The 25114-nt window shown below is 36.8% G+C and overlaps 1 protein-coding gene across 2 annotated transcripts in view; it reads left to right on the top strand.

Annotated features, from left to right (window-relative positions):
- Positions 1-1080: 1080 nt before the first annotated feature.
- Positions 1081-25114, top strand: part of GUF1 (GTP binding elongation factor GUF1) — a 40734-nt gene continuing 16700 nt past the window's right edge. The window contains exons 1-17 of one of the 2 annotated variants that reach the window (XM_075544378.1): positions 1081-1435; positions 2293-2404; positions 2545-2693; positions 3359-3439; positions 4754-4831; positions 5593-5676; positions 7581-7645; positions 8122-8325; positions 9901-10040; positions 11005-11128; positions 12229-12361; positions 16122-16265; positions 17190-17323; positions 19955-20056; positions 21261-21380; positions 22783-22819; positions 23356-24091. In XM_075544378.1, the coding sequence (XP_075400493.1) occupies positions 1280-1435; positions 2293-2404; positions 2545-2693; positions 3359-3439; positions 4754-4831; positions 5593-5676; positions 7581-7645; positions 8122-8325; positions 9901-10040; positions 11005-11128; positions 12229-12361; positions 16122-16265; positions 17190-17323; positions 19955-20056; positions 21261-21380; positions 22783-22819; positions 23356-23493 (2001 nt within the window). In that variant the 5' untranslated portion in view covers positions 1081-1279 and the 3' untranslated portion in view covers positions 23494-24091. Of the gene's footprint in view, positions 1436-2292; positions 2405-2544; positions 2694-3358; positions 3440-4753; positions 4832-5592; positions 5677-7580; positions 7646-8121; positions 8326-9900; positions 10041-11004; positions 11129-12228; positions 12362-16121; positions 16266-17189; positions 17324-19954; positions 20057-21260; positions 21381-22782; positions 22820-23355; positions 24092-25114 lie in introns of those variants that run through there. The other variant, XM_075544376.1, reaches the window with a different exon arrangement.

Below are 25114 nucleotides of genomic sequence, written 5' to 3'. Positions count from 1 at the left end.
TCCAAATATTGTTCTTCCTGATAGGTTTCTTGCAAGATTGGGCAAGGAAGGAGATTGAGAAGCAGCCTAGCAAAAGAAACTCCATTTTTGTCAGCTGCTAAGTAACTTTCCCATTCCCCCTCCCATCTCCGAAAGTAGACTACTAGTTAACCTGCCCGCTCTCCCTCCCCTCATGGGAAAGTCTCTCCTGGTGCCTTATATTAGAATATACTTCCATGTTCCCAGGTTCGGGACACTACAATTAGTTTCAATGATTTTTCATATATCTTTGTTCTGATTTAATATTGTTCCCTTGGATGTTATAATCGGAATAGTGTAATTTTGTTATGGTAACCAGGATGCTATACTCAATTTTGGTATTGTTTCTTTTATGATAAGGAATGTACCTTGTAATGGATGCTTGCTCTTCTTGACGTTACCAGAATGGTATAATCAAAGGACTGTGAGAACTGGCTTGGCAAACACTTAAGTTAACCTTGAACCAAGCCCAAGTGTAAAGAATGAAGTGGCTGACAGTTACTCCTGGGGCTGTAAATATTTACCAGAGCAGTTGCAGATAAACTTGAAATCTTGCAGCAGGAGTCAATTCAGAGCAGCAGCACAAATCAATGACCCAAGAAACCCACGGACAGAGTTGAGTAATGAATTTGAAAGTTGCTTGACTATCGGCAGAGCTGCAACCCACTTTCAACCTCAATTGAAAGTTCCCCTAGCTAGAAATACCCTCATCTCAACTGAGGGCAGACCCACTGCATTCCTTTTGAAGGGACTGTATGCTTTAATAAAACCAAAACTCAACTATTGGCTGCTGTGTGAGCACGGCTTATCTGCGGACACTAACAAACCTCAGTGCGCGATAGCGCAGGAACCAGACTTCGCAGGTAACGTATTTTGACACTGTGATATTATTTAGTCACTCGCGAGCACGCGCAGGGCTACCTGGGGAAAGAACCAACTCAAACTGAGGGGGAAGTGGTCAAGTTAACGATTCCTCCCCCCATGGAGTGGAACGTTCCGCGTCACGTGACTACCGTGCACTCTCGCGAGAGTAGCGTGACGTCACGCCCGCGACCAGACAGCGTAGAGACTTCCCCGCGCCGGTCGTCGCTGCTAGCCGGGCATCGCTGCTTCTCCCGCTTAACTCTCCGGCCCCGAGTCCAGTCCAGGCCTCGGCTTTGGCCGCCGGGCCTTGCCTGGGCCTCGTTACGACAGACGAGCCACAGGGGACGGCGCTGTGGTTCCGAGGGACTCGTTCCTCGTGGCCGGGCCACCCGGGGCCATGTGGGTGCTCGCCGGCCGGGGCTGGCGCCGGGGACGCGCCCTCGCGCCGCGGACCGCGAGTCTCGGGCCGCTTGGACCTGGCAGCGCTCACACCCGCCCGGCCGCTGCGTGCCCCTGGGCTCCAGCCAGGCACTATCGCCCTGCGGACCACCAGGTGACCGCCAGTCGTCTCTGCCTACCCCCGCAGCAGCCCTTTCGAGGGTGTGAACTTGGAAAGGGCTTCCTCCGACCTTGAATGCAGCTTAGATTTTGTAAAGACACAGCAGAGTGTCGGGCCCAGCTCACGAGTGTGGCATGTCATATCACCGTGTACATTTAGTTTGTAATGATAGGGTTGAACCATTGTTTTTGCGAGGGTCTGGTCTAAGCATAAGCATCTGTATTTAGTTCCGAAAGCCGCCTGAGGAAGGTGCTAGTATAATCTCCATTTTCTTAACGTTTATAGACCCTTTGACCCACACTTGAACTTTCTGTGACTCGTTTTCATCATTTGTAAAGTGGGATAAGGATGAAGTAGCTGACAATTATTCCCGGGGCTGGCAATATTAACGAGCAGAAAGCCATCGTTCTCCCAGAGTGCCTGGTGGATTTGAATCATATACCTTAAAGGTTACCCCACCAACTGTTAGTAACCCACAATGCAACATGAGCTCCTTGCAAGGCAAAGTCCCTTCCTAGCTCCACGCCAACCCCCCCCCCCCAAGTGATGCATTCCTGTTGTTTTAATTAAATGGGGTTGAAGGTTTGAGTCACAGTAAACAAATTGGGAATCGCTTGGGCGCAGAATTTCTTTCACATAAGAGTTCTGATCTGGTGACTGCAGTGGGTTTGCGTTTAATGTGTTATTTTCCTTGTAGGACTTTAACCACATTATCTTTATTTTTAGAGGAACAAAATAAATGTTAGAAATTTACTTGTTCCAAAAGGATTGTCATAATATTCGTTGTGTTGGCATACTTGTCTCATATTGTATAAAATTTATAATAAAACATAATATGCTCATCTTTCTAGGAAAATTTTGACATGTCTAGATTTCCCGCTGACCATATTAGAAATTTCAGTATCATTGCACATGTGGATCATGGCAAAAGTACTTTAGCTGACAGACTCCTGGAATTAACAGGTATCTTCATTTTTGTATTATATATGGCAATGAGTAATTTGTACTTTTAGCATGTTTTTTTAATTTTTGGTTTTGATTTCATATGCAGTGTTTTTTTTAACAACTCAGAAATACCAATCGATAAATGTTTTTGTTTATAGGGACAATTGATAAAACAAAGAATAATAAGCAAGTTCTTGATAAACTGCAAGTGGAACGAGAAAGAGGAATCACTGTTAAAGCACAGACAGCATCTCTCTTTTATAATTGTGAAGGAAAGCAGTACCTTTTGAATCTTATTGACACACCTGTAAGCTTAATACTTATTTTGCCTGTATATTTAAAGCCACCTTGTACTTTCTGTATTTGTGCAAATCTTGTTTACTTTTTTATTTCGTATTATGTACCGACCTCTGCTTTTAAGGAGCTCTGGTGTTTGTAGGACTGCTAACCACAGGCCAGCAGTTCAAAACTACCAACCCCCTTCACAAGAAAAAGATGAGACACTCCACTCCTGTAAAGAGTAACAGTCTTGGAAAACCACGGGAGGGAGCATTTCTCTCTGCTTTCTAGAATTGCCATGGCACCCTACAGTGATTCGGGGGGGTTCTTTAGGTTTGTCATCATAAAGGGTTACACATTGGGCTACTAACTACAAGGTCTGCTGCGAAATCACTAGCAGCGCCACAGGAGAAAGATGAGGTGTCTACTTATTTAGAGAGTTACAGTCTAGGAGACGCACACGAGGGCTTCTACTGTGTCATGTAGAGTCACTATGAGAGTAAACTCAAAGGCAGTAAGTTTGGGTTTTTGGCCTTGGCTTTTTCTGTTAATATAAATGTTTTGTACAAGTATTTAATATTTTGTCAAGTGGAGCCAATCGATTTGCCTTAGTTTTAAAAAAGAAATTAGTTTTAAAAAAAGAAATTATAGCCAACATTTTGAGGTCAGTATTTTTCTTTGTTTTTTACTTAGGGCCATGTTGATTTTAGTTATGAAGTATCCAGGTCTCTCTCTGCCTGCCAGGGTGTTTTACTTGTGGTTGATGCAAATGAGGTGAGTATTTCCATTTCATATGGTAGAACATCCTATCTAGATTATTTTAGGAGACTTTTTAAAAACTGTTTCAATATGTTTAAAAAAGATTGATTCATTGTATTACTTAGCTATACTCATATGCTTTGATCTTGTCAGTTTGAAGTTATAGTGTTCTAGAGCATTTTATGAATTTGACTAGTTCATCTTATGAAATATGAATTCCCACCAAAATTTTGGGGAGTTTTATGAGAACTTTAAAGTTGATAAAAAGTATTGTTCAAGAAACTTAAGTTTGGGTGTTTTGGATAAAATGTATTAAACTTTCTATTTTGAGAAGAGTGAAGGTTTACAGAGTAGATCACCATTTTCACATGTAAAGAATTTAGAAATTGATGTGTTTTTGGTAGAAGTATGTCATAGTCATAAGTTCATACTATACTCTCAAAAATTTTTAATAATATTTAAGTAATCTGGTTTCTGTTTAGTTTTGTGAGAACTTGAAAATGATATGTAGATTTTAGAACATTTTGGATTATTTTGGAGCTGTTAAGATTTTAAAATAAAGTAAGTTTTCTCATTGCTTCATCCAAACCCAAAGGCGTGTCTTTCATCATGTCTTCAGCCCTCTCTGATCCTGTTAGGAAATGACATTCTCTACCTTGTATACATAGTACTAGGGTTTATAAATGGTAATTGGTAGAGCAAACAGTGCACTGAATTATGAATATACAGGTTGGTCGTTTGAATCTAACCAGTGGTGCCTCAGAAGAAAGGCTTGACAATCTATTCTTAAAGATTACAACAAGAAAACACTGTGGACCAGTTTTATTCTGGTACATGGGGGCCACCGCGAATTGGAATCCGCTAAATCAAAGGGGTGGATTTGCATGACCCGGAGTGCAAGGAGAAGCTTTATAAACTGCATCACACCATTGTGCCCTGAGGAGCTTTGAAATGTCTCCAGTGGTGAACACAGTGCCTAGCACAGAGAGGGCCTCCAATAAGTGCTTTGGGCACTAAAAGAAGTGTCACAAAGGATAATGTGGAAACATGGAAATCTGAGTGTCCCAGTTTCCCCAGTACTGCTAGATGACACTGTGTGCAGTAGCTATGGGTTTGTTTCACTTCGCTTGGTGTCGTTATTGCTTGGCTGTTAGCTGAATTCGTTTTGTTTGTCCCCTAGTAGATAAACTGGAGAGAGAAGCAGGAAGAGTAGATGATGAAAGTGACAGAAAACTTCTGTTTTAATGAGCATGTATGGAATGGCGTTGAGTGGCTTGGTGACAGATGGATAAATAGTCTTCTCAGTGTCTTGTGTTTTCATATTTTTAGGGAATTCAAGCCCAAACTGTAGCAAACTTCTTTCTTGCCTTTGAAGCACAGCTATCAGTAATTCCAGTTATCAACAAGGTAATTATGAGACAGCAACCACTATTCATTGTTTCCCATTCTGAAAGTATATGAGTTTAATGTGGCCTGTACACTTTAAAAATTCTCTGTTACTATTACTCGTATTTGGTAGAATTGCAATTCAAACCACTATACCACCGCGTGTAGACGCCCAGAGTGATGGAGGGCTGTTTCTGTAGTAAAGGGATACAGGAAAAACTACATGTGTCAAACTACGTCACACTAAACCATACACCGGAATTGAAAAGGAGTTTATGATCCAGAAAGAAACACTTATATGAGACATGAACCATGACAATCAGTATTAAACCCAGATGCTGATAAACCTCCACTTTTATATTTTTAAATGAACAAATTAAGGATCTCAGTTTGAAACTATGCTTTACATTAAGGAATACTTTGTTATTTTTGCAGTTAAATTTAATAGAGGCAAGACTGCCCATAAGTAAGATAGGTTGTTGTCAGTCTATTAGAGCTTTATGTTCTAATGCTGGTATATGCCTAATTTATAAAGTCACTGCATATGATGCTAATTTAAAAGTTGTCATTGAACTCTTCTACCTTGACGAGTCAGACATGCTGTGTTGTCTGACCTCTTTTTTCCAGTGGTCCTATTTGTTAAAATTATATTGCTTATATCTAGAATATTATAATTTTTTAATCAGAGAAATCATTTAGGTTAAAGCAAGTAAGCACTTACCTATCTTCAAATGCTGTCATTTTGTTTTAATTACAATATAATGGGTTATTATTATTTTAAGATAGATTTGAAGAATGCAGATCCTGAAAGAGTTGAAAAACAAATTGAAAAGTTGTTTGATATCCCACATGATGAATGTATTAAGGTAAAATACTTTTTTGTAAATACTATTGGTTATATATTTTTTCATTTCAGGTAAATGGCCTAAGTGAAATTTCATAGTATTTCATAGCCTGATATTAGATTGTTTTTATAGTTTGACAAATATAATTTTACTTTTATTCCTATTAATCCTTAACAAAAGCTTTTTATTTCCTTATCATAACTGGAATGATATAGTTCCAATCTTAGGAAACAGTAGTTTTCATTTAAACCAAAGTTCATGCGATTTTAAATTTGAATATTTACTTTTCAAGCTAATTGACCAAAATATGTTGAGCTGCATGCTAGTGTCCTAGATATGTGAGTGTAATAATGTAATGCTCTTCCTTTGGGTATGGAAAAGACAAATTTTAGATGGTAAAGTATGTTTATTTCTGTAACTATACCACAGTGGCTGATTTTATACAATTTGGTAATGACTCAAGTGGGGATACTCTGTAGCAAGAAGTGGAAGAGGTTGTAGGTACAGATACAGAGAGGTTCTGTACTTGGTGAGGAAATTTTTCATGTTTTCTGTTTCCAATAAAAAGTTACATTATTAGTCGAGGTTGGATTGACCAAAGTGGAAAATGTGGGGAAATAAACTTCTTACCAAATGGTGTTGAACATCTCCTGGAACTGCTAGAAAGTGCTAGGTAGAGATATGAGTTATTTTCCTCTGAGTTAATAATATTTAGCTACTCTTTTCAGAGACATAATAAAGGTACAAGATTGCTTGCATTCAATGCTGAAGTTTGCTAGCTGCTTGTGATAGAGTAGCTGAACAGAACGGTCAAAAAGGAACCCTCGTATTATGCCAGTTCCAAGTTGGGCTGCTAACTGCAAGCTCAGCAGTTTGAAACTACTGGCTCCACAGGAAAGAGATAGGGCTTTCTACTCCCATAAAAAGTTACTCTGAGAACTCACTGAGCCCATTCCACCCTGTCCTATTAGGGTCTCTATGAGTTAGCATAGACTCAATAGCAGTGAGAGTTTGGAGTCTCCGCTGGGAAAGATGGGAAGAAAGCAATGAAACAAAGTGGTATTTTGGATTAGAAGTAGTGCTCTATTACCAGAAGGTCCTAGGATAGTAGTTCTCAGTTGCGGCAGGGGCAGTGATTCTAAACACCCTTCCTTGTCTAATACCACCCCCCCCAAAAAAAGAAAAAAGACTTGGCAGTATCTGGATACATTTTCAGTTTTCACTAGTGGAGAAGGGTGTGACACTGGCGTCTTGGTAGAGACCATCAATGCTGTTGAACATCCTACGAATACACAGGGCAATCCCCACAACACAGCATCATCTTAGCTAGAATGTGGGTTGTGTTAAAAGTCAAGAAACCCTGGTCTGAGGCAGATGAGCTTGAAAGAAGGGTAAGAAGTAGTGTTTACTGAAAGGGTTAAATCAACATTCCAGATATCATCTGTTATTTGTGTGGACAAACATCAGACATGCATTTCTCTTTTGGGCTGCATATTTGGGGTGAACAATAAAACAGTAATGTTCCTTATAGATGCATGTGTACCATACACACACTTTTTAACATATACGTTGGGGAGGTCAAAAATTTGTGTTAATTGTACATTATATATAAATAAAAATACATGTATGACTAATTGCCTTATTTTTCAGATGAGAACTTTAAGTTCCAACAGATAAAAATATTATCAGTCATATATTTCATGCAGTTAGGATTATTCCCCAAATTTTTAAAAATTCATAGTGTGTTGCTCTTTGAATAATCAGACGGTTATAATTCAGTCTTAGAACCACGGTGTACGTAGCACAATAGAGCGTTTGTCAGAACCGTGCTTTTCCTCCTTTGCCATGCTCTTCAAACAAGTCATAGTCTTAAGGAGAGAACAGTATCTTGTTTATGTGCTTATTTTTCATATGGATTCTTACAGATTTCTGCTAAACTTGGAACAAATGTAGAAAGAGTTCTTCAGGCAGTCATTGAAAAAATACCACCGTAAGTATTGTACTGGGATTTTTAATGTTCATTTATATTTACTTAATCAATCAAAGACTATCAATATGATCTGTTATTTTAGTGTCTATGACAAATGACACCGATAAATGAGAGTAAATTTTTAATAAATATTTAGTAATTTTTAGAAGGCAATTATAGTACAGTAAAGTAAAAAAAGCAAGTATGATAAAAAAGTCTTCAGTACATTGATAAAATGCTAGTACTGAACAAAATGTAATTCATCTTTTTTTTTAATGATAAAGGATAATTTATTTTAAACTGAAGATTTAAATCTAACATTTGAATAAGTATTGTGCCTTTTATTTTAAAAGGCCTTTTGACTATTTGAAGTATCTGTTTTTGCTCTTTTGGGAATAGTAGTACTAAAATTAAGTATATTTCCATTAAAAATAGATACCTTCTTTGAATATTTTAATTTAATATGTGTGCATTTATTTTTGACTTGTTCTTTGTAGTCCTAAAGTGCATTACAAAAACCCCCTGAGGGCTTTGGTATTTGACTCCACCTTTGACCAGTACAGAGGTGTGATAGCCAATATAGCATTATTTGATGGAGTTGTTTGCAAAGGAGATAAAATTGTATCTGCACATACTCAAAAGTCCTATGAAGTTAATGAAGTAGGAATTCTGCGTCCTAATGAGCAACCAACTCATAAATTGTAAGTAATCTCCACTAGTAATTAGAATAAATGTGTGTGTTTCTGTCTCCCTTATTCTCAACTGGAAAAAAAATCAAAACAAAAATGATTATTTAATGTAGCTCTACAGTAAATACTTTGCCAAAAGGAATTTTGTATGTGAAGGATAGTAGAAACTTATATAAATTTAAAATATAATATGTTTATTTTAGTGACCAGCCATAGCTGCCATTTAACTTTGTGTGACTATTTCATCTACATAAGTGCAGAGAAGGAGCGCCAGGCAGCACAGATAGTTCAGCTACTGACTATAGCCCAGAGGTGGGCATTTCAGACCCCCACAGCACCATTGTGGGAGATCGGCCTTCCAAAATCATCACAGCCGTAAAAATCCTGTGGAGCAGTTACGTTTAATACAAGTTAATGGCCAGAATTGGCTATGTGAAATATAATGAAACTAATACTGGAAACTATGGGAGCTTCAGAAAAGTTTGTGGATAAATATAATAAAAAGAAAATGGAATTTTTTCATGAACATTTTGGTCTCTGCTATTTTTCAATATAAAGGCAGTAAAGGAAGTGATATTTTAGTATAGTGTAGAATGCATGGTAAAACCCTGATTAATTAGAACTCGTGATAAAAATGGCTAGCAAGGCAGTGTGAGTTAGCTATTTTACGTATTTATTTTTCACTTCCTTTTCTATGTCAAAAGAGCCTTGGCGGTACTGGTCAGTAGTGTGTTGGCTTGCTAACCACAAGGTGTGCAGGTCAAACTCTGGTCTACAGGAGAGATGAGGTTACTTGCTTCTGTAAAGATTTACAACCTCGGGAATCCCTTACAGGTTCACTCTGAGCTGGAATTGACTCTATGGCTGTGGCTTGGTTTGCTCTGTGTCAGGGTCTAGTAGGGTGTGTCTAAACACCAGCGCTGTCAATTCACACCCCTACCCGACACCCCCTGGTAAATGAGTCTCTCGAGTTTCACGTTCATATACACTAAGAAGTTTACTGAATATTGGTTAAGGTTCTCATACATCATTCTAAATTTAATTTCTTTTTTTAGATGTAGAATTTGAAGGTGCTAGGGAATCAGTTGACTAGATTCTTAGACAAGATGTGCTCAGGAATTTACTTGTCTTTTAAACTTAAGCTGAAACTAGGAAATCTTGGAATTTGCTCTTCTACAAGAGGAGCATTGAGTAAATGTCTGTTTGAGTTGAGAGTTGACATTTTTTCTGCATCTTCAAAAATGTTTTGATTTTCTCCTCTTAACACACATTTGTAACAGTGAATTAATGAGATGGACGTTACAGAAAGAGTTCTGTGCTTCTGCATATGCTGGTTTCATTGTGTCAGGAAGGCGGCCTTAAACTGGTTGCAGGAGTCCTGCGTTAATGAACTGCAGGCAGGTGTGGTAGGGTTTTTGCTGTTAAGCCTTAGGGTTTAAGACTTGCTGTGTGGCACATACTTTCTATTTGACCAGGTTTTGTTTGCAAAGGGTGTGATAGTTTCCTGCAGAAGGTGGAGCTAATTATGTGTATGCCTTTGGATACAAAGAGCAATAAATATCATTTCCATATAATAATTTTATTTAGATATGCAGGACAAGTGGGCTATCTGATTGCTGGGATGAAAGATGTCACTGAAGCACAAATAGGAGATACATTATATTTTCATAAGCAACCAGTGGATCCCTTGCCTGGGTTTAAATCAGCGAAACCAATGGTATTTGCAGGTGAGGAATTCATAAATTCAGAGGTTGAAAGCCTGAAATAAAGAGGGAATGCACGATCATTAAGTCACTGCTAATGTGAGCATGTACTTTTTAGTTGGTGTATGTGTTATTTACATCTCAGTTTATAATTTCCTATATAGTGATGTAACTATATGGAAAGAAGCAGTGAAATAATGAAGATCATTGTAATAGGAATTTACTTTGTTTCTCTAGGAGTTCGTCCAGTTTGTAGCTGAAACATTTTAATAGCTAAAAAGCTTTAAATTATTAATTATGAGTAGACACTCACTGAATACCTTCTTCTTAGCTGCCCTTTCGTTAATACTGTAATGTATTGTATGCACATGACATAGTGTCACCTCGAGTGTATTAAGTGTGTTTTATGTAGTGCTGAGATGGGGGCAGACTTGGACACTTTTTACTCAGTGACCAGCCTTTGCTTTCCTCCCTGTAGTTTCTCTCATTGGGAATTAAGAACTTAATCCCCATGTTTAACAGAGTCAGTCATTTAGACTTTGGAGGACTTGATGCACATGAGCTTCAGATGTGTCAGATGTAAAAGATTCATGAATCATAATTTCTAAGAATGTCTTCAGTTTTGGAAATTTTTTAGAAATTGAAAGTTCAATGTAGTATTTGTTTCTGTTCTTAATGTTTAGCTACTTAAGAGTTTGTGGTTATGAAATGACATACTATTTTTTAATAAACATTGCATTTTCTTAATTAGCCAAGGATATATAAATGCTATGTACATAAATAAATTGGCGTATGGATCTAGTTTTAAATTTATTTAAGGCTCATAACATGTAAAATACTTTGAAGCCAATTAGTATTTTGTCAATGAATTAATAGGAAAGTAATTTAAAAGTTAAATGATTATTACTGAACTTGGTAGCATTGTATATTAGATTATAGCTGTAGGCATCTTATCACCTATGGTAATTAGAATTCATTGCGTCCCCAGGAATGTACCCCACTGACCAGTCTGAATACAATAACCTCAAAAGTGCTGTAGAAAAACTGACTTTAAATGACTCTAGTGTCACAGTTCATCGGGATAGTAGCCTTGCATTAGGTGCTGGCTGGAGGTAAGACTCATTTGCATTACAGAATCCTGTTTTTTTTTTTAAAGTAAAGTTTAAGTGGTGTAGAACTCTTGAACATTTCTGAAGGTAAGTTCATATTAGTGTAAAAATGAGTGAAAACAATTTATGTCTGCCAATCACTCCATGGATTGCCATACCATGGCTGTTACATAGTGGTTCCAGATATATGATTTGAATCTTACTTTATTAAAATCTTATTTAAGTCACCTTTAATTGCTGTCACTTGGTTGAATTTCTCTTTTGAGAAATTCCTCATAAGTAGAAAGGGGCACCAGAAAAATCCTGGAATTTTTACCCTCAAAGTTATATATTTAAATATTTTTCAAAAGCATCCTTATCATCTTCTAAGTACTCTCCACTATACATTTGTCAAATACGCAATTCCATTCTTTGAACATTTTCTTCACCTCTTCTAAGTCATCAAATTGCTGTCACACAGAGCAAGGTCAGGGGATAAGATGCATAGAGCAAGAGAGGCATGGTGTCTTTTTTATCATAAACTGGTACACTGGGATGGCTGTGTGAGCAGGTGCATTGTGCTCACAAAGCAGGCCTTTTTTGTCACACACTTATGCAACCTTTTCAGAACCTCTAAATAGAATGTTTGATTAACAGTCTGACCCGGTGGAATGAATTCTAAATGCGCTATGAGTCAACATTTTCTTCCTTTTGGGAAGCTGACAGATGTCCAGAAAGAGGCTGTCATCAATCAACATTTCACTCGCACTCTTGAGTTTTTCCCATGTAAGCTGTGTTCAACTGCTGCATTTGCCTGAGTGGGAACCAAAATTTCACAGCTGCACACTGTTCTCTTAAGTCAGGCATCACAAAAAAACGAGGTTGGGCATAACGGCTGTTACATAAAAATTCACTGAGACCATAGAGAACCTTCCCAGGCGAGGCCACTGGGTGCAAAAAGCAAGTTGCTCAGTGCTCATCCAGCGGGACAAAATGTGTACTATGAAAGCTCTGCCCAGCTTAGATTTTTTCTTTTTGGGGGGTACCCCCGCATATCAACATGTTTAACAAAAAGAATATAGTCATTGAGAAATAAACATGGAATTTGCTTGTATCCCCTGCAGGTTGGGATTTCTTGGACTTTTACATATGGAAGTTTTCAACCAGCGGCTAGAGCAAGAATATAATGCTTCTGTTATTTTGACAACTCCTACTGTTCCATATAAAGCTGTCCTTTCATCAGCAAAATTGATAAAGGTACAATAATATTTAGTATTCTTATGAAAATTACAGGAGGATACTGTTATGTGTATGTATGCAGAATGCAAGATAAACTTTTTTAGTATGTTGTTAACATCCTAGCTATTAATCCTAATATATTTAATTTTTAAATAGAAATAGCAAAATTTGAATTACTTTATAGATAATATAGACAAAATTTGCAAATTCTTCTGCATTATTTTACATAGCCTGCTCATCTTCTTTGTAGAAATATTCTGTTATTTGGGGGGAAAACTAGATTAAGTGATGATAATACTTTTCAAAATCCTTCACATAAAGAAAAATTTATAATTTATGTAATGGATAATGTACAAGAGGTGACATATTCTTATATGGCACTGGGCATTTTTAGATTTTACATTAATTCTAGAGGAAATAATTACCATATATACTTGAATATAAGCTGACCCAAATATAAGCCAAGGTCCCTAATTATTACCTGGGAAACCAGACAAGCTGATTGACTCGAGTATAAGCCTAGAGTGGAAAATGCAGAAGTTATTGGTGAGTTTCAATAATCAAAAACAAATGAAAATAAAATTACTGAAAATTGAGACATCAGTGGGGTAATGTATTTAAATATTTATTTTAAATAAAAAACACAAATAAAAGGACAAGAAGTCATTTAACATTAGTAAACCAGCATAGTAAGTGGAAAATAGGTTCAACAAAAATAATAAGTTATGAACAATTATAAGACCCTAAGAGTATTGACTATTCCCTGAGCTCAATCAGCAAGCAAGTTAAAATGTAGAGTTAAAATCCTTCAAAACTGGATTCCTCGTCATCATCCGTATCCCAATGCAGAGCTTCAGCTGGTGTGAGGTCATCACAGATGCTGTCCTCTCTGAGATCGCCGTCATCACCATCACCTGTCATTTTCATACAAAGCGCAGTCTTCACTGCCATCCATAGCATTACTAATACTACATTTCTGGAAGGCACGTCACACCATGTCTTCTGGAATGTCTTCCCATGCATCTCGAACCCACTTTGCTTTTAACTCTATGTCAGGCTTTTTGTGAGATTTTCTTCTTTTGTTAGTCGGGCTTGACCAGATGACATCCATTCATGCCACATCCTTCGCACGCGGTCTTTAAAAGGCTTATTCAAAGATACATCCAGAGGCTGCAGTACAGATGTAAGCCCACCTGGAATAATGGCGAAAGTAACTTTACCAGATTTTGCCAATTTTTTTAATGTCTTCCGATAAGTGGGCTCTGAACATAACCCAAACAAGTAATGATGGTTTTTCTTTAAGGCTGCTCCTGGTCGTCGGTTCCAAATTTTTTCCAGCCATTTTTGGGTTCCGTCTTAATCCATCTAGCCTTTAACATGTGCACGCACAGTAATTCTTGGTGGGAAGTTGGTCTTTTTAGGCAAGGTCTTTCTTTTAAAAATAATGACAGGACACAGCTTAGTTCCATTAGCCAAACATGATAGAACAATTGTAAAGTGTTTTTTTCATTTCCTGTGGTTTTGAGAAAAATGGTTTTTTGTCCTAAACTTGCCACAGTTCTGTTGCTTGGAAGATCAGAAGTCATGGCAGATTCATCCATATTCGCAATAAATGCCAGGTCATAATTATAAATCCTTCTTTGTTTTATAATGACTGGAATGACATAATTTTTTCTTCAAGGTCTTGTGGCAATTCTGGGAAATCTTTGCTCTTTGTTTCAAACATAGGCCAAACCTATTCATGAAGCGGGTACACCATCCTGCTGACACAGCAAATTTTTAATGCCTGGTGCTTTATATTATCCTTTGCCATCTGTAGAGCAATTATGCGGAATCCCATGTGTGTTACACTGTAATTATTTTGAGGACACTCCATAACCTATGTGTGCCATTCACTCTCTAGAGCCCCATAGATCCCCATAAGAAGATGTTAAACCGCAATGAAGAGCTTTTAGCTTTTGGAATCTGTTCCTAGTCAGCCTTCATTTTCCGCCACTCCCTCACTTCCTTTTCGTCAACACAGAATTCTCTACTTGCAATACTGTTACTGCTCTCTTCTGCTCTTGCGCTTTTGTTTTGGTTCAAGAGTATCCAATTCTAATAGAATTAAAAAACAAGACTTTGAAAAAGAACTTTCATGGTAATGCGGTCCCTCCCCCCCCATGTTAGCTGGGAGGAGGGGGTGGAGTCCATTCGGGTGGGGGATACAGGATGTGAATTAACACAGAGACCAGAGGGGAGAGACGGAGCACAGACACAGACACATCCTTACCACATCAGCTGCTGGTGTAAGTGAATCACTAAGGGTGCTTCTGCGAATTGGAGCCACGTCATAGGATGGCTCTGATTGGTTACATGTAAGTAAACAAACATTCAAAGTCTTGTCAGTGGGGGCTTTGAATGAACAGCGGAGAAATGGCAATCATTCACGAGATAACGGGTGCTCTTTCTGTTACACCTCGCTTCGCTGGGGTACCACTGACCCATGTAGAAGCCGAACCCCAGTTTTTCAGCACATTTTTTTGTGCTGAAACACTCGGCTTTTACATGAGTGTATACAGTAAGTTACATTTTAAGTGGCAATATTTTAATCAAATACTAACTTTGGTACTGGCAAATAATTTACAGCAAAATGAATTTATTTTAGTGATTATAGTTACAGTGAGAGCTATGATTATGAGTATTCTTCAACTGCACTTTTAAACAATAAATGAAATGTATTTAATAAATGTCAATAACAAGAACACATTATTTAGAAGTTGTTTTTCCAACTCATAGCAATTCTATGTACAAAAGAACAAAATATTGCCTAGTCCTACTGTAGTTATATTTGAGCTCATTGTTGCAGCCACTGTGCCAATCACTACCTTTATCAAACTTGCTGTCCTCAGTGTCCACCTGACATCAGCAAGGATATTCCTTGTTCCAGGTCCTCTTCTGCATCTGGCTTAAATTTCTGACAGTGCACTGTCAATGTATAGCTGTAACCATTTTTTAAATGATCTTGAGCAAGATTTTACTTGTGATAAAAATCATAGTTTCATTGTATTATTTAATGATCACCTTTCTTAGGAATAGGCACATATGTGGACTTCTGCCAGTCTATTGGCTAGGTAGCTTTTTTCCAGATCTCTGGGCATAGAAGAGTACGTGCTTCTAGTGTTGTATGCCCCTTACTTTAATTGGTAATACATCAATTTCTGGAATCTTGATTTTCATTCGTGCCTTCAGTGCAACTTGGTCCGCGTCCCTTACTGCTCTCGGTTGCTAGTATCTCCTGAAATGTTCCGATGCTTACCACTTCTTTTTGACACAGTGACTCTGTATTGTATCTATCTTTTGTTGATTCCTGTATCATTCAGTATTTGGATATATAATTCTTCAATATTGTAACATAAGGATTGACATTTTTCTTCAGTTCTTTTAGCTTGAGACATGCTGACCATTTACTACTCTCTTGGATTTTTAACTCCAGGTCTTTGAACATGTCAGTAAAAGACTTTGTGGACCACTATAAAATCTTTTTGCAACTTTTTTATGTCTTCATTTTTATGCCATTACATTGATTAAAAGGTTATTATAGAATTTTTTAAAAATTTGAAATATGCTGTAATGAAATTCTAGCTTAATCCCTTTGTTAATTCTAATAAATCATTAGCAAAGTAAATCCCAACCTACAGTAAGTTAATTACTATTTATTATGAAATAGTATAGTTTTTATATTACGAGATGTTCTTAACTATTGTGAACTTTGTTTTATTTTCTCTCCGATTTTTAGGAATATAGAGAAAAAGAAATTACAGTCATCAATCCTGCACAGTTCCCTGATAGAACAAAAGTAACAGAGTATTTGGAGCCAGTTGTTTTGGGTACTATTATCACACCAGATGAATACATTGGAAAAATAATGATGCTTTGCCAGGTATGAAAGTACCTGTGTAAAATCCAGTTTAATACAAATGTATGCATTAGTCATCTGAAACATTAGTTCATAGTCAAGTTTGAAAATATATTTTTGCTAAGCATTTTAAACTTACTAAACTATACTTATATATCTACACACACACACTATCCGTGTACACTCTCCCTGCTTTCACATTGATTTTGACTCGTAGCAACCCTATGTCAGATTTCCAAAGCTGTAAGTCTTTGAAGATGCAGACAGTCTCATTTTTATTTCATGAGTTTCAACTGTTGATCTTCTGTCTAGTGGCCTCATAGCTAGTCGATGGAATCACAAGGGCTTCTTTATCTGTACATAGTGATGTGGCTATATATAGACTTTATTTTAAATAAGAAAAATGTGATCAGTATTTTTTCAGGGGTTAATGCACTTGATTTAAAACGAAAGAAATCTGATGTTTTATTTATTCTGAGTAGGTGGAAATACATAAGCTATCTTGCAGTCTCGAAATTGGACATAGTTTCAAAGACAAGTTAAAATAGTTCAAGCGTTCCAGATTGGGAAAGGCAATTACCATTTTAGAAAGAACGCTCAAATGGTTCTTGGGAGCTTAGATTTGAATTCTCCCTCACACACTAGGCTGCTCAGGGTCTATAGTTCCTTTGTTGTTCAATAGGGCTCTGGTCTCTACTTTCATTTGATTGCTTATTAAATAAAACACTAACTAAAAAAGAGAAAGTTCGACATGAAGAAAAGATTAAAAGCCGTGCTAGGAAGTATAAAATAATCGTCAAGTTTTTACTAGACTGTTACAGGAATATTTAGTTTCCACTATCATCAGGAGTTGTAATAGGATTTGCAACTTGATCATTGTTATCTATGTTGACTTAATTCAGTATTTGAATTGGTTATACTTAAGTAATTATTTTCTCTCCCTTTTAGGCTCGAAGAGCAGTTCAGAAGAATATGGTGTATATTGATCAAAATAGAGTTATGCTTCAATATCTCTTTCCTTTGAATGAAATTGTGGTGGATTTTTATGATTCCTTGAAATCTTTATCTTCTGGATATGCTAGGTAACATTTAATGGAAAACTCAAATCCCTGTGCAAATTTTTGAAATATTTATCAGCAATGTATACTAGTACTACTAAACTTATTTAGCAATTTCAACTGCCTTGAAAACATATGCTAATGAGGCTTTTAAGATGAGAGAAGCTAAAAGCCAGGAGCCTTGCAGGTGTCAGAGAGTACCTGAATTAACTTGGGGGACGGTTAACCTAAACTATTAGCTCGTTTTTTTTTAAAAAATCATTTTACTGGGGGCTCGTACAACTCTTCTTGTGTCAAGCACATTTGTACATTTGTTTTCAAAATCATTCTCAAAACATTTCCTTTCTACTTGAACACCTAGTAGCTCCTCATTTTCCCCCTCCCTCCCCACTCCCCCCTTCCTAATGAGCCCTTGATAATTTATAAATTATCATTATTTTGTCATATCTTACCCTGTGTGACGTGTCCCTTCACCCACTTTTTCTTTGTCCGTCCCCCAAAAAGGAGGTCACGTAGATCCTTGTAATCGGGTTCCCCCTTACCAACCCACCCTCCCTGTAACCTCCAACTATGGCCGCTCACCACTGGTTGTGAGAGGATCATCGGTCTGGATTCCCTGTGTTTCCAGTTCCTATCTACCAGTGTACATCCTCTGGTCTAGCCAGATTTGTAAGGTAGAGTTGGGATCACAATAGTGGTGGGGGAAGGAAGCATTTAGGAACTAGAGGAAAGTTGTATGTTTCATCATTGCTACCCTGCAGCCTAACTGGCTCACCTGCTCCCGAAACCCTTCTGGAAGCGGGTGTCCAGTTGCCTACAGATATGCTTTGGGTCTCCACTCCATACTCATTTATAATATGATTTTTTGTTCTTTCATGCCTGATACCTCATCCCTTTGACACCTCATGGCCACACAGGCTGGTGTGCTTCTTCTATGTGGGCTTCGTTGCTTCTGAGCACGATGGACACTTGTTTATCTTCAAGCCTTTAAGACCCCAGACGCTATATCTTTTGATAGCTGGTGCCATTAGCTTTCTTCACATTTGCTTATGCACCCATTTGTATTCAGTGATCATATCAGGAAGGTGGGCACACAATGATATGATTTTTGTTCTTTGATGCCTGATACCTTGTCCCTTAAACACCTCATGGTCACACAGGCTGGTGTGCTTCTTTCTTGTGGGCTTTGTTGCTTTTGAGTAGATGGCTGCTTGTTTACCTGCAAGCCTTTAAGACCCCAGATGCTATCTATATCTTTTGATAGCCAGGCACCATCAGCTTTCTTCACCACATTTGCTTATTCACCCATTTGTCGTCAGCGATCATGTCAGGAAGGTGTACATCATGGAATACTAGTTTAATAGAACAAAGCGTTCTTGCATTGAGTAAGTACTTGAGTGGCGGTCTAATGTAAAAATGTGTAGTCATCTTTTGATTCAAAATTATACATAATTTTAAAAGCTATTATCTCTGGGTTTGAAATGTATTTTTATGCTATATAAACCCAGTAGTATTTCATACATTTTAAAAAGACAAGTGTATCTCAATCTTTAAAATTTTATATGGTCCCTTTGTATTTATGAAATCTCCATGCAGTGGCCTTGACCAGGAACAAAATGTCTATGGCAAAACGACCAGTGCCCTATTCTACAGGAGCACATAGAGGGAAGGCCAGCTTGACGAAGGGCAGGGAAAGTTCCTGTGGAACAATGAAGATAGCAAAGCAGTCTGGTTGTATTTTCTGTTGGACCACCAGTTTATTGTATGATTAATACAACAAGGACCTACGTGTTCTTGTCCATATTAAAAAGAATTTTAAGTGAAATTAAAAATGTCACTATACACACTACAGTTTTTACTAGCATTATAGGCATTGCTATATTCCTACTGATAAAATAAGCCGTTAAGTCAATTTAGCCTCATGGAGCTCGTATGTATTAACAAATTACAATCACACCGCAGGGTTTTCTTAGGTGTAATTTTTATAGGAGAAATCACCAGACCTTGCATGGGTGCCATTCGGCTGACAGTCAGTTGTTTACATTGCTAACACAGGTTCTAAACACTTGTCATACTTAAAGGCACTTTAAGTGTTTTATATGCATTCTCACAAAAGTTTTTGATCAAAGGTGTGACACTAAATAGCCAGACATAAATCAAAAAAGTCATGTTTGTTAATGCAAACATATTGGTGTCCTTACTGAAAACTAAACAGAAACCTAGCACATGAACACCTAGCTGCTGAGGACATTGGGAAGGAATCGACATCTGCCTTCGGTAGCTTGTTTCTTGGTCCGTTTTCCTTCTCTGCTTCAGCTTCCTACTCTAGACCATGCTTCCCTCACTCTGCAACAGCCCCTCCTACTCAGTACACCCACTCATTATTTTGCCCTTCGTTTCATCTAAATGTATAAAGATGAGGAAGGTCTTGTGGCTTGCTCTGGACATTTAGATCCATTAACCTGAAACTATGTATTTAATATTTTGATAGAAAGGTATATGTGGTTTTAGAGCAGTGGATTGGGGTGGGGGGTGCGGACAGAAGAAAGCACAGAACAGATGCTTGTTAAAGGTTAGAAAAGTAATCTGGAAATTAGAATACAAGTAAAGATAAATATGTGTAACAAATGGACTTTTTTTCCTTTTTCTTGTTAGTTTTGATTATGAAGATGCAGGTTACCAGTCTGCAGAACTTGTAAAAATGGATATTCTACTGAATGGAAATATTGTAGATGAGCTAGTAACAGTTGTACACAAGTAAGTTGAAAGTAAACATCATAGAATGTGAATGTAATTACTTTTGACGTGTGTAGTTATTGTTCATTTTGATCTGAGTAGATGCATTTCACAAAAAGAAACTTTTAAAGGTAATTAAGAGAATTTCCTTGTACTTGTAGTGTCATCCATTTTTTACCTTTTCACCTGCAGAAAAATACAAAGCAAACTCACTGTCGAGTTGATTTCAACTCAGAGTCTCTGTAGGACGCAGTAGAATTGCCTTGGATTTCTGAGACGAATTTCTCATGAGAGTAGAAAACCTGCTCTTTCTCCCACAGGAGGGCTAGTGGTTTTGAACTTCTGACTTGGTGGTTAGCAACCCAACATATGACCCACTATATCGCCTCCTACAAAGCAGGAATAAATTATGATAGCCAAATAGACTAGTGTTATAGAAACAATTGTTCCCTTACCATGTACAAAAATAAAACTCTTTTTAAACTGTGATTAAAGTTGAAGTATTTTTTATATTCATGAAAACTAAATAAATGGAACTTCATTAAATAAACCACAGAGCAATTAGTCAACCTATTTTAAGTCATTATAAAACTATTGTAGAATAGTGACACTGGAAAATGTTTACATTAATAATATATGACCCAAACTTTAAATAGGTATAAATACTATATGACTAATAGAACTAAATGACTAATAGAATGTTTTAAATTGTCATTAACTGCCATCAAGTCAGCCCTCATGAGCAATAAAAGGAACTGCTATCCATAGGACTGTGTATGTACCAATGGACCACTGTGACTATGGTGATCACAAGGCTGCATTGGCTGATTTTCTTAGGCAGGTTACCAGACCCTGCTCCTGTAAAATGCTAATAATTGTGTTCTCTAGCTGAACAAGGTGATATCAAGAATGGATTTTATTTTGAAATGTACCTTTAATTTAATTTAATGGATTATTAAATACTATTTTTATTTCACAATTATATTGAATATGATTGTTTTTGCTTTATATGCTTATTAAAATACACAATTCATGGGAGAAATCTTGAAAGCATTTACCAAAAAAAAAGTTTTCAACTAGAACTTGTTTCACAAAGATGTTTATGATTATCGTGTTCCATTAGAACTTTCTTAAACAAATCATTCTTACATTGGGTCTACCTGAAAGCCACTTCAAATGTATTCTTCTCTTGCTTATGTAAGGAGTTGTGTCATTTCTTTCTCAGAGACAAAGCACATGCTGTTGGCAAAGTCATATGTGAACGCCTAAAGGATTCTCTTCCCAGGCAGCTGTTTGAAATAGCTATTCAAGCTGCTATTGGAAGTAAAATCATTGCAAGAGAAACGTAAGTAGAAATCATTTCTATATCAAAGCTGGTTTTAGGAATTATGTACCAAGAAAAATTTTTAATAATATTGGCTTCAACTTATATGTAGAAAAGTCTGTCGATGGTAGAGCTACGTGACTCTTCTTTCCACTAACCTAATCAGTTGTTTTTGATTGGGTGATATAATTTAGTTATTCTATATTAATTTGAGAAATTGCTTTTAATTCAGCTTACGTAATTTTACTGAATTCCTGAGTAATGGAAATTAGATCAATTTTCTAGTTTTAATTAATTAGGTAATTTATAAGCCCACTGGAACAAAACGGTTTTAGATTATTCTTCCCAAAGACAAACTGAATTATAACTTACTTTAACCTGAGTCACTTAATACCCCTTTCCCAGAGGCAGGTTATGTATCAGATAAGAAATGAACATTAATAGTACTATGTTCTTTTGAATACAACTACTATAGTTCAAGATAGATAGATAGATAGATAGATAGATAGATAGATAGATAGATAGATAGATAGATAGGAGAAAAAATAGGAGAAAGTTTCATGTATACATTAACAGTAAACATCTTACAAGTTTGTGTTTACAGAAAAGTCACATAATGAGTTCATAATGAGGACACATCCTGGAACAAGCTGTCTTTCAAATAATCATGCAAACCAAGTCTGCTGAGGGGTATAACTTCCAAAGAAAAGAGATACAACTTTCAATAGAATCCTTGAAAATTGGAGGTTTTCAAAATTAGGATGATCTGTAAATTTCTTAGAAACAAAATTATAGAAATAATCACCGTAAACACTCATGTATAAGCCGAGTTTTTTATCACATTTTCTATGCAATTTTTTTTGTGGTAACATTAGGTGTCTCAGATGATACTCGGGTTGGCTTATTCTCAAGTATATACAGTATTACTTCCTTGGGTTCCTATCCAAGGGTGCTTCATAAAGTTTGGGAAAGTTGAAAGAAGGATAAGGGGCTTCCCCCACAAACTTTTGAAGCTTCTATTAAAATTAGTTCTCCCTGCAATGAGTTAATTGAGAGCCTAAGTCTAATAACATACTATTTTTTTTTTCCAGTTACTCTTGACTCAAATTCACTGGTTAGTAAAGAAGCATTAACCATCTTAAATTTATATTTTTCAATAGTTAAGTTAAACCAGTCCCACAAGCTCAAACATGGCTAATGAAGCTAATCACATGGCTAAATTTTCACCAAATTTCCTGAACAAAATTTATATTGGTATTCATATGGTGAATTCATATGCCATTTTATGTTAAATACATGAAAATACTAAAGCATTTGAGCTATATCTTAATTTTGATAATTCCATAAAGATTGTTTTGGGGAATAAAGTACTCGTAACCAATATAATGAAATTATGTACTTAACAAAATTTTCTCTTTTACAGTGTGAAAGCGTATAGGAAAAATGTTTTGGCAAAATGTGTATGTATTTTTTTTACTTTGTAATAATAAAACTGTCTCATGAGTAGAAATATATTAGTTTTCAATTTAAATAAGTAAATTTCAGCTTAATCATGATTGTTTTAATTTTGACTACATTCTTATTTCTTATTAAAATACCTTTTATACAGTAATGAAAAGGTTTTTTGAAGACTGGTTTTGTGGGAGAAGTGTAGGAATTTAACTCTCCTTGCTGAATTTGGATATTAAAAAGACAATTTTTATGGGAATTAAACAGATAAAACTTTTTTCTGAATGCTTAATATAACTTACATTTATGCCCATGTGATTTAGAATTCTGTATTAGATTACAGATCCATATTTTCAAGCCTGGCCCAATGTGGCATGTAACAGTTTTAGATATGCAGTCTTTTTTTAAGTAACTAATTGGAGTAAATTAGAAAGGGATTTAGACTTGGTATTTTCACATAGCTACCTCCTGATATTAGGGCTGGTGTGATGGTATAATTTAATTTTTCATATTGATTTGTAATTAAATTTAAAAAAATATTTTACAGTATGGTGGTGATATTACTCGAAAAATGAAACTTTTGAAGAGACAAGCAGAAGGGAAGAAAAAACTGAGAAAAATTGGCAACATTGAAGTCCCAAAAGATGCTTTTATAAAAGTTCTAAAGACACAACCTGATAAATAATTTTTAGGAAAATATAAGGGATTTTCATAAATTAAAAAATTTTGTGTCAGATTTTTTCCATATTAACAAATGAGAACTAGAAACGTTCTCTTCTCTCAGTGTAAATTTGCGTGCCACCTCCAGGGTTTTTCTTTAATTTTCTGGGCTTTCCTTTAAAGTAGTAGTAGTGTGGTAGATAAGCCTGGATTGTTACATGGGCTCAAATTCCAACTCTTAGCACGCTAGGCAGTGTCATTTTGGCCAGATTAGCGGTTATTTACCTTCTCTGTCCTGTTTAATAAAATGACCATATTTACCTCTCTTGGGTTGTGGCTACAATAGGTTCAGAGCTAGGAACAGTTGTGAGGACGGCAAAATACAGGGCATTATTTCCATTGTGCCTGAGGTTGCTAAGGGTCAGAACCAACTTGATGAACCCCAACATGACTGCGAGAATTAAATGATATCATTAAAGTACTCAGTTGAGTGCATGGCCCCTAGTTAGTGATCTGAGGATTTTTGCTGAAGTGCATTTTCCATGCTTCACGCTAAAAAGTCGCTTACTTAAAATTTGTCCAACGTGTTACCCAAAGTAACTCAGTTATTGCTAGTTGGATTTAGATACGAGTGTTATTAAACTCAGCATCTAAACATCTACTCTAGTCTTTGAAAAAAAATTAAGATTTAAATTTTTTAAAGTAGGTAGTTTACCAAATTAAGTTCGAATGCTGCGATATCCTTTTTCATCTCTAACTGGCATAGGCAACTAACTGCAAAGCCAACTAACCACAAGGTCAGCAATTCAAGCACCCAGCTGCTCCACGAAAGAAGACTTTTAGTTCCCATGAAGGTTTGCAGCCTCAGAAACCCATAGGCATTTCTACTCTGTCCTATAGGGTCACTATAAATCAGAATCAACTCAATGGCAGTTTTATTCCCCATTTTCTTAATGTAAACCAAACTGCTTATACTGTTGGGTAAGCATTGGGCACCTAATCACAAATCCAATGGTTCAAACCCATCAGCCACTAGGAAGGCAAAAGGTAAGGTTTTCTTTTATAAACAATTACAGAACACCATAGGGTCTCTGGTATAGTTATATGTTGGAATGTGATCCGCAAGGTTGACTGTTCAAAGCCACCAGCGCCTCCACAGGTAAGAGCCAAGTCCCTCCCTGGTGGCATTGTGGTTAATGTAGCTGTTAACCTCCAGGCCAGTACTTTGGAACTCAATGGCAGTATTTTATATAGGGTCCTGGGTAGTATACTGGTTACACATTGAACTGCTAATCCCAAGGTTAGCAGTTTGAAGCCGCCAACTGCTCAGAAAGATGAGGCTTTCTCCTTTGCAGAGTTCCAATCTTGGGAAGCACAGGCAGTTCTACCCTGCCCTCCAGGGTCACTGTGAGTTGGAATGGACTTGATAGCAATGGGTGGTTGAGATTTTTGGTTTTCATCCTGTCACTAGGAGTCAGAATTAACCTGAGGGTGTTTTTGTATCTTTAAAATAATTACTGTCTAGATTTCTTAAGGTGAAGCGACTGCTGAGGTTTAGAGCACTCAAAATCGTGAAAGGTCTTGCTTCAAGCACATGATTTTGAACCCCATTTTTTAAAAATGTAAGAACACACAGAGTGCATGAC

Source organism: Tenrec ecaudatus, chromosome 3 (assembly GCF_050624435.1).
Source record: "Tenrec ecaudatus isolate mTenEca1 chromosome 3, mTenEca1.hap1, whole genome shotgun sequence".
NCBI classification, from domain to species: Eukaryota; Metazoa; Chordata; class Mammalia; order Afrosoricida; family Tenrecidae; genus Tenrec; species Tenrec ecaudatus.
The sequence above is the reverse complement of the archived record's forward strand: the minus strand, read 5'-3'. Positions and strand labels throughout refer to the sequence as shown.